Source organism: Kalmanozyma brasiliensis (genome assembly GCF_000497045.1).
Source record: "Kalmanozyma brasiliensis GHG001 unplaced genomic scaffold PSEUBRA_SCAF10, whole genome shotgun sequence".
Taxonomy (NCBI): domain Eukaryota; kingdom Fungi; phylum Basidiomycota; class Ustilaginomycetes; order Ustilaginales; genus Kalmanozyma; species Kalmanozyma brasiliensis.
The window spans coordinates 183,105-196,494 of NW_015961949.1; the positions used below are offsets into that span (position 1 = coordinate 183,105).

Genomic DNA, 13,390 nt, shown 5'->3' on the forward strand with positions numbered 1-13,390 from the left:
CGCCTTACGACTGTATGCCTTTGACTGCTTTCTGCTGACGTGGTCATTCGTTTCCTGATCGCTTGAGACATGCTCGCATCGTGGAAACTCTCTTAACGCTCTTGCTCATCTTTCGTGACGTGTTGTTCCTGTCTGTCTGTGACTGCTCCTCGAGGCTTCAGGTGACGCGTCGCCGTGAGCGCCAGCAACAGCTATGACCGTGATGAACATGCTACCCCTCATGAGCTTGTTCCTACATTCGTGCATTGCCAGTCAGTGTTCTGCCTCTCTCTCGAGCCTGAGCATCTGCGTGTCATCATGAATGTAGAGATGTCCACCGTGCATGCTACATCCCACCATGCCAGCGTTCTCATCATCCCGCTTCGTATTGCCAAAGAGCCACCTAGAGCCTCCTTACATGTTCTTTCGAGCTCCAACAAGAAAGCTGAGGGTGTGACTGCTGCTGAAGCTCAGCTGCTCTCATTCGCATTGCTTCATTTGGGGCTCGAGTGAGTCGAGAGTCGGACCTGCTCGTGCATAGAACACCGTCCCGCCGAGATCAGAGGCTGGCCGCTCGTGGTTTTTGGTCCCACCATCGCTTTGCCCTGCTCAAGCTCGTCATCCTCTTTCTGGATCTGCACCTTCCTTGGCCGTGTTGGCTGGTCGTTCCTGTAGCTCGCCGACAAGCTTACCTTTCCCTCTTGTCCTCGAATGCCTCACTGCAAGCCTTTGATTGACCTGCACCTTCGCCCATGCTTGCCACGCATAGTCTGCATACTTCATCGTACAGTACCAGCCGGTCTGTCGGCCTGCGTTTATCTGCCCAGGCGGGCTGCAGATTAAAGAGCCTTTGAGATACTCTCCTGCCGCTTGCACACAGCATGGCTTCGCAAGAGCACGAAAGGGGGTCGCGCTCCGCCAGATTCTGGATGCCGATTTATGCGCAGATACGTGCAGCTTGTCAAAATCGCGCTGAGCAACCTTTTGAGATTGTCCTTTATCGCTTTGGACCTCCTTTTCTCCCTGATCGCCACTCATGATACGGTGATTTGAGATCATAGATCGAGAGCTGAGCTGTTCAACTTTGTACTGATGAGGCATATGATGCGATAGAACCTCCTCAGCAGAAGTAAGAAGTCGACGAAGAGGGAGCTCTGGCGCGGTTTGTGGGCTCGTCGGCGAGGCGTGTATCTCCACCTCGGCAACGTCCAAAGGGTCCACCACCCAGGTTGACGGCATCGCTCGCGTCCCACCAGAGAGACCACTCGAAAAAGGCGTGCGCTTGGCAGGCGGCCCTGCTTCCAATCGACAATGCGGGAGGAAGTCCGCTCGAGCAAACAAGACGTTCTCTCGTCTGCTACAGCATCGCTCTCTATCCTTCCGTCCAGTCCTATGGCACCTGCTCCGTGCCAGCTTCTACGTTCCAGCCTGCTTCAAGCCAGAGTTGATCATCGTCACACCCATGACGGTGACTCGGAATGCTCGATGACATTTGGATCGCGGATGACCAGTTGCGGTGGGACCAGGGTCAAAAACGGCGTGCGAGGGCGAATTGATTTCGCGTCAGGGAGCGCTGGGAAAAAATATTCCGTGCCATTCCGGCTGGCTGATCCGGCTTCCCTCGAGGACGTGATTTCTCCTGCCAGCATCCCTCCCCTCCATCTTGGCATCCAGACGCACTTCTTTCCATTTGGAGATCTGGATTGACACGAGGATGTCCGGCAGATGGATCGTGACCAAATCCAGAAGCCGATAGAATGAGACCGCCGGCCATGCTTTGTGCTGCTCGTGTATCGGACGATGCAATCCGATACGGAAGTTCATCGGGCTTGTCGAGTCTCGGAAGGTTCGTGGACGCAGCCTTTGGCGTGCTCATCAAGGACCCTGCATGGGTTGGATCGTGGCCAAGCTTGTCGAGGGCCGAGTGTCTCCTCCCATGAGCACGTCGGCTTGTGAGCTCCCCCGCCTTCGAGAGAGCATGTCCAGGTGGTCCCTGATTGTTCTATGCCACCATGATGGATCGCCAGTGGCCATCTCGGATTACGAAGAGCCATTTGTCATCTTTTCGTGCTGTCCGACTTGTCGTCCTTGCCACCAAAGACTCTCGTGATCAAGCTCTTCCTGACCTTTGCTTCAGTCTGCGTGGAAGCAGCGTCGTCACGAAGAGTGACCTCGCTGGAGGTGTCTTTCGACTCGAGTCTTGAGCCGCCAGCATGTTGTGCCTGCTGACTCTGCCGTCTCCATTCTCGGTCCCTTGCATCGAGATCTTTTGCGCTCACTCGCTGACTGGGATCGAGCGTGGTCACTCCGCCGGCAGGCACCAGCAACGAGCGTGGAGTGCAGGCACAGGTGCGGCCTGCTTCGACCATGATAGTAGCCACGCCTCTCTTCGGCTCGGATAGCTTGGTGCTTTGCCCTGCTAACAATAGCGATGAGGAGGCTGAATCAAAGAGACCTGCGGTGGTCTCTACATCGATGACACCGCTGATGGTCATCGTAAGCGACAAAGGAGTGGAGGCTCGACAGCTGCTCTAACAACCAGCGGAAAATCGTTCCCAAAAAGAACAAAAAGAACTGCAGCACCTAGGATTCCCGCGTGGTCCCCCACCGCAGTACTGACTAGGCGATACCTTGCTTAACTTCGCAGATCGGACGGGATGCGGTGCTTTCAAGGTTCTATGGCCGCAGATGTCAGGGCAGAAGCATAGACCAAATATGTACCCCAATCAACGTATTGAGACTGTGAGATTGCGAACACGCACGACCCGCGCTTGCAGCTTGCTGGCCGAGCCCGCACAAGAAGACCCGCGACCAAAAGTCCAACACAGACCATCGTCCAATTCTGATCTCACCTCCAGCATCTTTCTCCGCCGTCGCTCACAATTCTTTCAGTCAACCACTCAAGCGTAAGGTCATTCTGATCGTCAAGACTCGGCGCGCCCAGATCTCCTTTCAGCGGGCTCTCACTCGGCACCACACCTACCGTCACAAGGATCGATAGGCGAGCAGAGCTCTTCCGCCCTCCGCCGCCATGACCTCGCTCATCGCTATCGTCGATCTCAAGGGCAAGCCGCTGATCCAGCGCAGCTACCGCGATGACATCTCTGCCACTGCAGTCGAAAAGTTCCTGCCCCTCCTGCTTGACCTCGAAGAGGAAGCTGGTGGCTCGTCCGTCAGTCCATGCTTCTCCTCCGAAGGCGTCAACTACATGTTCATCCGGCACAACAACCTCTACCTCCTCGCCCTGTCGCGGCGCAACTCGAACGCAGCCGAAGTGCTCATCTTCCTCCACAAACTCGCTTCGGTGCTGGAAGAGTACTTCAAGGAGCTCGAGGAGGAGTCGATCCGCGACAACTTTGTCATCATCTACGAGCTCTTGGATGAGATGATGGATTTCGGGTATCCGCAGACGACGGAGAGCAAGATTCTGCAGGAGTACATCACCCAAGAGTCGCACAAGCTGGAGGTTCAGGTTCGACCGCCGATGGCTGTGACCAATGCCGTATCGTGGCGAAGCGAGGGGATTCGATACCGCAAGAACGAGGTGTTTCTGGATGTGGTGGAGAGCGTCAACCTGCTGGTGAGCGCGAATGGCAATGTGGTGCGAAGCGAGATCCTGGGCGCGGTCAAGATGAAGTGTTACCTTTCGGGCATGCCGGAATTGCGGTTGGGGTTGAACGACAAGGTGATGTTCGAGTCGACGGGACGGGCGGCGAGGGGCAAAGCGATCGAGATGGAGGATGTCAAGTTCCACCAATGCGTGCGGCTGTCTCGGTTCGAGAACGATCGAACCATCAGCTTCATCCCTCCGGACGGCGAGTTCGAGCTGATGAGCTACCGCCTCAGCACGCAGGTCAAGCCGCTCATCTGGGCCGAAGCCATCGTCGAGCGCCACGAGGGCAGCAGGATAGAGTTCATGGTCAAGGTCAAGGCGCAGTTCAAACGCAGATCCACCGCCAACAACGTCGAAATCCACATCCCCGTCCCGGACGACGCCGACACGCCCAAGTTCCGTGCCGCCACCGGCTCGGTAGTGTACGCGCCCGAAAAGTCCGCCATGGTCTGGAAGATCAAACAGCTCGGCGGCGGAAAGGAGTTTTTGATGCGCGCCCACTTCGGTTTGCCCAGCGTCAAGAGCGAGGAGGTGGTCGACCGACGCGCTCCCATCAGCATCAAGTTCGAGATTCCTTACTTTACCGTGTCGGGGATCCAGGTGAGGTACCTGAAGATTGTCGAGAAGTCGGGTTATCAGGCTCTGCCGTGGGTGAGGTACATCACGCAGCACGGAGAGTACGATCTGCGTACCCAGAGCGAGAAGCCGTCTGCTAGGCTGGCGCCGTTCTCGGCGTAGAAACACTCGTTACACTTCGCATCATGTTCGAAAATCACATCGTCGTACTCCTTCTTCGGTTGGCAAGTGTGTGAGAGCGAGAGTCTGGCTGTTCTGAGCTGGACGAAAGAGGTGGTCGAATGTCGGGCAATTCGTCATGCAGCCACACACACATAGAACCTGACAAGCAAAGCAATGGTATACAATTCCTTCCTCAATAGGCTAACATACATCCTCTCCTCCTACTCAAAGCGTTGGAGCGTTGAGATCGATGTCCTGCAGATCACCAGCGCCCCTGAACGTCTCCAAGATGTTGGCCTGGTCGTTGAGAATATGCCTATCGGTCTGGATGCCGATCTTGGCGAGGTCTCTCCAACGCTGGAAGTCTTCTGGGTTGCGCTTGTCGCCGTGTGCCTTTTCGGCTTCCTCCCAATGACCCTTGCTGAAGTTCAACATCGTGCTAATCTTCTGCTCTCGGATATCGTAGACGAGGGAGCAGGTGGTGCCAGTCTCCTCGAGCCAGTTGCACTGCCAGAGCTCGCCAGGGCGGATGCACTGGTAGTCTGCCGTCTGGTAGTTCAAGCGCCCCGCCATGGGGCCGCCGTGGATGGCGTATACGATGCGGTTGTCAGAGCGAAACCACATCTCGTAGCGCCACTTCTCGGGGGCGCCCGTTTCGGGATTCTCGGCATCGTAATCGTAGAGCAGATGGAGGTTTTCAATGTCCTGCTCGAAGGCGCGGCGGACCGAGGCGTCGTCTCGCGGCCAAAGCATTGTGGTTCGCGTGCAAGGTGTGCTTGAGTGTGCGTGGGGTGTTGGTCGGAGCTGAGCGTAGGGGAGAGTGGCTGCTGTCGAGCGAGGTGACGATGGTTCTTGTGAGTGGATGGACCAAGGAGCAGGAAGGACGGGGGTATATATCCCTTCGAGCACAGCTCAGACAGACCCATCTAAGGAGGCTCAGCGAAACCGAGCTCTAGCGTGCACTGCAGAGATTGCTTCGCTACACCGTCTTACCACCGCTAAGCGATCAAACGTCCATTCTTAGCCGCGGAAGATCATCATTCGTCGCTCCGCTGCACGGCAACGCATGAAGCTTTCATTACCGGCTATTGGACGTCAGCAAACAATCGGAGAATTCTACCCGTTCTGCCGCGGGATCACCCACGTTCAAACGGCTGCCTTACGAGCACCGTAGGCTCGTACAGAAGAGCGTCTCCGGATTGCTGGATTGCCTGGAAAACACGGCAGAGCACGCATTTGCGTCATGATGCACGACCACGAGTCTTAATTTTCGCTTCACAACGCACGAGTCATTTCCTATGGCCTGCAAGAGTCAACGCCATCACGTACGAGAACGCTTGGAGACGATGTCATGGTTTGAGAAGCGACGGTTTCGAATTGGCGGGTCTCTCTTTCCCAACATGACCATGACGATGATGTGCAAGAAGCTCGGAAGGTTTGTGCGAGTAAGGCCGGGCTGAGGAGGGTGGTACGGAGGGCACCGGAGTTTAAGCTTGCCCGATCTGCACAGCGAGAAGAAATCAGATAACCGAAATCGGGACACCTTCTGAGTAACCGACGACAAGGAACTCAGCCACGATCTTCTCACACGACCACATCATCTGAACATCCCCAACGCTACACGTCCTCATACAGTCACACCTGGACGTCTGAAGAGGTCAGAGCGATACGATGAGTGCAGCCGGCCCCTCTACCGTCTCTCCGTCGGCGTCGCACCTCGGTGCGGACCCCAAGATCGTGCGTCGCCTCTCCTCGGTCTCGAACATCATCTTGGTCCTCTCTGGCAAGGGCGGGGTGGGCAAGTCTTCCGTATCTGCACAGCTGGCGCTCTCACTTTCCTCGTCCACGCACTCTTCCGGGCGTCCGATCCGCGTGGGGATCCTGGATATCGACCTTACCGGACCGTCGATCCCCCGCATGCTCGGGTTGGACGGCGCTACGGTGAAACAAAGCACGGACGGCTGGGTGCCCGTGTACACCGACACCACGCAATCCCTCGCGGTCATGTCGGTCGGCTTCCTGCTCCGCTCTCGCAACGATAGTGTCGTCTGGAGGGGGCCCAAGAAGAATGCCATGATCAAGCAGTTCCTTGGCGACGTCCGATGGGGTCAACTCGACTACTTGATCATCGACACGCCACCAGGGACCAGCGACGAGCACATTAGCATCCTCGAGTATCTCCGAACGTTCAACCCCGCAGCCGTGATGGTCACCACCCCTCAAGCCGTCTCCCTCGCGGACAACCTGAGGAGTCTCGACTTTTGCAGGAAAACAAGCCTACCTCTGCTAGGGCTGGTGGAGAACATGTCCGGCTACATCTGCCCGCATTGCAAGGACTGTACCAACGTCTGGGGCAAAGGTGGCGGCGAAGCGCTCGCCAAACGCGAAGGTTTGCACTTCTTGGGTAGGATACCCATCGATCCTGGCCTGGTGCGTGTGTTGGACGATGCAAAGGAGGATGCACAACAGATCGTCAGCCAGCTCGGCGAGACAAGTCTCGAGGATGGCGCGATACACAAGCCTCTGACCGAGAATGGCGAGCTGACGGCGGGGGAGAAGGATGATACCCCAGCAGGGACCGTGTTGTCGAGAACAACCATTCAGAGGTACAAGGACAGTTTGACCTTCCCCATCTTTCAGGAGATCACGGATCAGATTCGCGAGCTCGCGGAGCAACATAAGGCGGGATCAGCGAACAGCGCCGGTTCCTCGTGACATGCCACTCTCTCAATGGAACGATACCCTTTCACCCGAATGCGAACGAAGGTCTGTGCAGTAACGACCAGTGAAGTGATTGCGAGGAAGATACTGATACACGTGAATGCGAGCGACAGTGCGAGACGCCTAGCACGTCTTTTGCGCCAAGATAGAATGTCCGTGTGTTGCGTCTAGAACGCCTCTCCGCCCCTGAAGCTGAGCTTGGACGTTGCGCGACTAGGCACGAGCACAGGCGCCGCGCCATGATCGCTGCCATCCGAGTCCAACAGCCCGCTAGCCGACGAGTTCCTGCTCGGTGCTGCAACGCCCAATCTGGCTGTATCGGGGACGAACTCGCTCGAGCCCGTCCGCGGGCTGGCCCACGGCTGCCCACCACCCAGACCCGCCGCGCTCAACGGCTGCAGCGGGTTGCCAGGCATACTGAACGAGCCGATGCGACTCGTGGCGTTGCTCTCGAGATAACTGTGCTCTGCGCTGCTGCTGCTCACCTCGTAGCCCGACAGCGTCGAATCGCGACGGGTCGCGGCCGACTGCAGCGGATGGCGACTGCTCGATTCCTGACGCCCCCACTTGTGCTGCGGATAGGCCGGGTCGACTGCGGAAGGGTGCAGCGCAATTTCGGGAGCTTGTCGACCACTGCGAGTCCGCTGCAGATCGGCACCTTTACCCGTCGAGCTGGTGCGCGAGAGCGGCCTAGGTCCGAAACTCAGCCGATGGACGGGCGCATTGCGCAGCAGCGGCGGCTCGTTGTTGCTGAAAAGCGGCGTCTTTGCCCGCTCCGACATGGCCGAATCGCGCGCACCGTTGCCGTGCAGAGTCGAAGACCCGCTGCTCGAGTCATTCGAGCGAAGCAACGGCGATCGCAGCCCACTGGCGCTCGAGCGATACGACTTGGCGGTGTACTTTTGCGCTTCGGTGAGCGAGAACGATGTGCCGCGGTAACCGTGTTGCGGTCGCTTGCTGGCGAGCGACGAGGTGGAGGATTCGCCAGGCGTCGAGCCACCGAGGGTCGAGCTGCCGCGCGAGTTGCGTCCGACGGGACGAAGAGGTTTGTTGGGTGGGAAGCGTTTTGAATGTGCGAGGGTCGGCGAACTGGATCCTGGTGAGGGGCTTCCGCCAGGACTGCCCCGTGGGCTGATGGCGCCTCGCACTCGCAGATCTTGCCGCGCTCGTTCGCGCTCTTCGAGCACGATGCGGGACGATCTCGACATGCACGAGGGAACAAAGATGCGCAGCAGCGCGATAACGAGTCCGACAGCAGCCGCGCCCAAGCCTGCAAAGATGAGCAGGAGCGGTGTGAGCGGTACTGTGGTGTTGCCGAGCGGGACGTAGTTGTCGCTTTTCATGATGGCGCGCTTTTGCAATGAGCCTGCTGCGTCTGGTGCAAATACGGACGGGCCATCTCGCACAGGAAGTGCCGAGGCACACAAGGCAAAGACCAGTATCGAGAAGCCCGCGCGGGCAGTTTGTGACGATGTCATCACGATGCTGCGTCTTGACGAAGACATTGGAAGGATCTCGCGACCAAGTGAGTGGCAGAAACGAGTTGACCTTTATTGGAGCGAGTCCGAAGATTCGTCCGTCGAGTGAGACCGGGAGACAAGCTGTCTATAGATCGGCGAGCATGTACCCTCTGATGGTGGTGGTGGTGGAGGTGGTGGTGGTGGGGTCTTGAACTGTTGTCTTAGTGAGATGTCCTCGTTGGAGGCTTACAGATGAACCGGCTGTGCGAAGGTGGAGAGGGCGCACAATGCTGACCTGGCCTGAAAGCGGTGCGGCAAGGTGGGCGAAAGTCTAGATCGGAGTGCCGTGCGTGGACGCCGAAATGAAGTCACTCTGCGCAGCGCGGAAACGACCGGTCGAAGTGTCCTTGAACCTTGTTTCAGATGCACCGAGGTTCGAGACGGGTGTGCTGGCCAAGACTGAGCGAGATTGGGCGAGTGGCGGGAGTGGACAATGAGAAAGCCTCGACTGCAAGGCCAAGAAACAAGATGCTGCTGGATTTGGTGGGGAGCCAAGAACGGAGATCGACGTTTTCTGCAACGGCGGCAAAGCTGAAGCTGGCAGGAAGGTTACTAACGATGAACCTAGATCTTCGCAGCGAATGTCGCCGACTTGGTGGTGCGGGACCTTAGGACACTCTGCGATGCGGGATGGGGAGCCGTGTATGCGGTGACCGAGATGCAGCTATACAAAGCGAATCAGGCGATGCTTGCGGGCAGGATGGAGCAAGCGATTGTAGCCAATGACCGTCTATGATCGTGGTGAATGGTTCGGTTGCTGGGATGGTTGCAACGCAAGGTAGCTAAGAAGCGATGCTCAGCTATAAACCGTCTATGGCTGGGACTTGGGCGATTCTAAGCTCGTCGAGAAGGTTTAAGGGTGAGCCGCTCCAAGAAGGAAGGTTGTGGTGGAATGCAAGATCGAATCGAAGTCGCCGAAGGATGTGGTAGAGCTTCTTGAAGGAACGAACGGAACTGAAGTCGAAAGAGAGAGTGAGGGTGATGGGTATGGAAGCAAGGACGCAAGATGAAGACGGTCCGCAGCAAAAACGTCAAAGTGGGCGGCGATCTGGACGCGCAAGGGGGGGCAGGGCCGAGGAGGGAGCGTGAGAAAAGTGTGATGAAAGCGTTGTCAAGCAAGGAGGAAACAACGCAAGAGGGAAGGGAAGCGCAAAGCCTACGAGTCAAGTGGGTCTGCAGCGTGACGATTCAAGAAGAGAGGCGGCTCGAGCCGACGGTGTGAGAACAATAGACGCATGAGGAGGAGGTACGGTGACTTTTTCCTTGCGCGCTACAATCCATCGAGCCAGGGCTATCCATCCATTTAGGTTTCGAACCCGAATCGACAACACAGCAATGGGCAAGCAGCAAGCAAAGCAGTCCACCGTCTTGGGTTGAGAGACACGAGCAAGGCAAGGTCGGGCGGGCGGGCCGTCATGACGAGATTGCCAGGTTGACTCACGAGTCGGTTGCGCAGTTTCGATGCGGCTTTCTCGACCAGAGCACCAGAGGGGCTTGCTGCAGTCGAATGCAAGCCCACGAAACAAAAAACCCCGAATGAAACGAGAGTAAAATTTCCTGTGCTTTGAGCAGCTCGCTTGAGTATCGAAGTTGCTCTCTTCCGACGACACTGCCTCCGTTTCGCCCTCGCCTGTTGCCTCGAGTAACATAATCGGAACCGTCGCCGATGTCTTTGACAGCTGAACGCTAGCACCAGTCTGGTCGGAATCAGCGATGTTTTGATCGTCGCAAAAAAATAAATAGTTTAGCAGAAAGAACGATAGGAACAAATTGACCCTGGAACTGCAAGCCGAGCTGCAAGAGATGGAGAGCGAAGATCGACAAAATCATCCAAATCGACCCTTGCTGTGTCAAACGAGGGACGGGCAGCCTGGGAGGCGATCTCATTTTTAGTTTTAAAAATATTTAAATAAAAGTGAGCGAGCAGCGTGGTTTGCATCGCAAGACAACCGCGTCAACTTTTCCACTCGCCTATCGGAAGAGATGCGCCGCGCGTGGATCGCAAGGCTGTGCCCTCCGAAAAGCCACTTGCTATCACCATCATCATGACCATGAGCAGCAAGGACGGTCTATGTGGATCAGGGCTCACACTCTTCGGTCCCGCCGCTCCGTCTTGTCATAGCTTGGCGTCATTAAGGATCGGCTCAACAGCGTGAAAGAGGCTGGGGACGTGGCTTGGCGTGTTTCTAGATTGTTTGATTCGCTGTTTCAGTGCGCGATGATTACGTCTTGTTCTGCGGCACACATGGCACTCTAGCATCTTGCACAATGGCCATCGAGGCCTCCGCACAAGCAAACTCGGGTGCCCAACTACCTTCTGCATTGAGGTGTTCGCGATCTGAGCTGCAGTGACTCTGCTGGGGAACGAAGGCTAGATCAGCTGCCTTTCAGGCGACAGGGAACGAAAATAGGTCAGGGGCTCCGCTTGGCTCTCGAGACCCTTTTGACGTGCTCGTGTGGGCTTGGTGTCTTTTCGCTAAGGGCTTGTCGATCTCTCTCTCCCTCTTCCCCGCAACCAGCCTTTTCTTTCGATCGCAATCGCTGTCTTCCCCAACTCGTGACCGCATTGTGGACTACATGGTACTAGTAGCTCCACTTCTCAGACTTCCCTTCTACGACCAAAACACGGTCCACAGTATGATGAGAGCTGGCCAACTAGCCTCGAAGCGAACGTGGCTGATCGTCGCTTTTAGCACAGAACTTTTCTCCAAAGAAAGGTGGCAGATTGGGTGGAAATTCAAATCGCGACACGGCGCAAAATTTCCCGCTGTCCCTCCTCTGCCCACATGCGACATCGTGCTTTCCATAGATCGGCACGCCTTTCAAACTCAGCTGGCAGCGCGACGTCACGCCTCCCCCTCTTGCCCTGATCCCAAATCTTGTTCAGATCCTGTCGGCACGCCTACCTGGTGAGCGGAGTTGGATCCGGCCTTACCGCAGCGATTTCTGCTCTAACACGGGACTCGCCCTGCAGTTCCGGCACTTCTCTCTTCCACTTTCCTTTCGGGATCTGCGACTAGCATCGTTTTCGGTTTTGCCGATCCAATGTCTACGAGCGTGGGAACTGGCTAGAACAAGATTCGCCGGCATGTTACTTTTCGTCGGATGGGTCGCGATGCGATGTTTGTTTTTTGCTCGCAATTGGAGATGCCGCCGGAACCGTCTGGCGGGCGGCGCGGGCTCCGATATTGTGTTTTCATTGTTCTCTCTGTTCCTTGTTCATGCTCGTTCTATCGTGGGAAAAGGTGCTGGGCAAGCCTCCTTCTCGAGGCTGACAGTCACGCCTTCGAGCACGCGGGGTTGTGACGAAGACGGAGCTGTCGAGGATCCTGTCTTGAGGACGGTCAGGTGGGGGAACACGCTGTGTCTGACCGGCGAACCTCGCCAACCCGCCTCGTCCCCGCACTTCCTCGTATCGATCACACTGACGAGCCTCGCTTGACGTCTCGGATCGTTTCCGCTGCCGCTACAGTAGGTCAGAAAGGATGGCTGCTGAGCTTCTTGACGAAGAACGGCTCTGCCGGCGGGTCCCTTCTGCTGGAACAGTCATTCGCCGGACTAGGCTAGCCTGTCTCATGCGTCCCGCTCTTTTAGCACCACGACGGGGCACCGGCACCGAGCCACCGACGACGGCTGAAGCTCAAATCAGCCTGTGACTTAGCCTCGCCTCATTTCGGTTGGAGTCGACCGTGTCATCGTCCGTCTAGTGATGCGCCCATTCGATGCAGGCTCGTCCATCGGCGCTAAGAATCGTAAAGTCGTATGTCAGACCGCTCTATTTTCACAAATCAAATTTCTGCCGGCACGACACCGGAGACTTGGCACCATCGATAAAGCCCTTCCTTGTCAACGAGGCGGTGTCGCAAATCGAACTTGTTCGGTGGCCAAGACTCTTGGACGGGCCCCTGATTCTTCTGTCAAAGATCAGCCTCTTCTTCACCGAACGATGGCGTGGTGAGAACGCTGCAAGGGCCAAACGTGGCTTGCATACCGACAGACGCCGCACAATGTGGTCCATGATGGTGCACTGCATGCATTGGACGGAGCTGACCATGCGGTAGGGCGGTGCGCTGACGAAGGCTCACACGACCGGGTCGGGTTTCCTGAGGCGCGCGGTAGCTCGGCTCGAGTGCGTATCAAAGGCAGCGTGTGCAACGCGCGCATCGAGGTCGAGTTCGCCTCGGCAGTCGTGCCTCCGCTGGGAGCGCACACGGAGCCCCAGCGATGATGTCACCTCCAGAGAAGACTTTATGCTCGAAGGTCTAACATCCGGCAGGGCTTATCTTGGATTGATCGCGCCCGATCTCGTTCAGATGGCCTCCTTTTCGAGACCTCTATTTTGCCAGAGACTTTGCAGGTGGACTTGCCGAACTGTGATGTCTTTCACCTACTCTCACTAATCCAAGAGGCACGACGGATCACGTATTTCTGGACGAAGGCCCCTCTTGAGACCACAGCAGCAGCTGCGCGTGCATCTAGGAGTCTATGGCCCAGTTCAGGACGCTCGGACGACATCCAGCGGTGCACAGCGATTTTTAAGCCATCAGGTGTTAAGACCAAGTAAGAATGAGAAAAAGGAAATGCCACTCGCACGTGACGCGCCAGCATGTCTCAGCTGCAAGCCCTTTTCGAAGCGGTGTTCTTCTTCCAGACTCGCGGTGCAGGCACGGTTCGGCTCCACGTAGCACCACTTTCATCGTCCTCATCACCCACGATATCAGCCCTTTCGAGAACACCTTGGCGCAACAGCGGGGAGTACTAGTCGCGCACAGCAAACCAGGCGACGAAAGCGAAAGCGTCGGTCTCCCAGACATCCCCA

General features: G+C 56.8%; 4 protein-coding genes across 4 annotated transcripts; 2 read left to right on the plus strand and 2 right to left on the minus strand.

Annotated features, from left to right (window-relative positions):
- Nucleotides 1–3,010: 3,010 nt before the first annotated feature.
- On the plus strand, nucleotides 3,011–4,330 carry PSEUBRA_000717 (AP complex, mu/sigma subunit; the record flags this gene model as incomplete). Its single annotated transcript, XM_016434008.1, has 1 exon — nucleotides 3,011–4,330. One exon carries the CDS (start codon nucleotides 3,011–3,013, stop codon nucleotides 4,328–4,330), a length of 1,320 nt encoding a protein of 439 aa, XP_016294492.1.
- A 225-nt stretch (nucleotides 4,331–4,555) lies between these two features.
- On the minus strand, nucleotides 4,556–5,083 carry PSEUBRA_000718 (Phenolic acid decarboxylase, bacterial; the record flags this gene model as incomplete). The annotated part of the gene is made up of 1 exon (XM_016434032.1): nucleotides 4,556–5,083. One exon carries the CDS (start codon nucleotides 5,081–5,083, stop codon nucleotides 4,556–4,558), a length of 528 nt encoding a protein of 175 aa, XP_016294493.1.
- Nucleotides 5,084–6,001: 918 nt separating this feature from the next.
- Nucleotides 6,002–7,045, plus strand: PSEUBRA_000719 (ATPase-like, ParA/MinD; the record flags this gene model as incomplete). Its single annotated transcript, XM_016434044.1, has 1 exon — nucleotides 6,002–7,045. The coding sequence occupies one exon, from the start codon at nucleotides 6,002–6,004 to the stop codon at nucleotides 7,043–7,045; it is 1,044 nt and encodes a 347-aa protein (XP_016294494.1).
- Nucleotides 7,046–7,218: 173 nt separating this feature from the next.
- On the minus strand, nucleotides 7,219–8,394 carry PSEUBRA_000720 (uncharacterized protein; the record flags this gene model as incomplete). Its single annotated transcript, XM_016434059.1, has 1 exon — nucleotides 7,219–8,394. The coding sequence occupies one exon, from the start codon at nucleotides 8,392–8,394 to the stop codon at nucleotides 7,219–7,221; it is 1,176 nt and encodes a 391-aa protein (XP_016294495.1).
- Nucleotides 8,395–13,390: the final 4,996 nt, after the last annotated feature.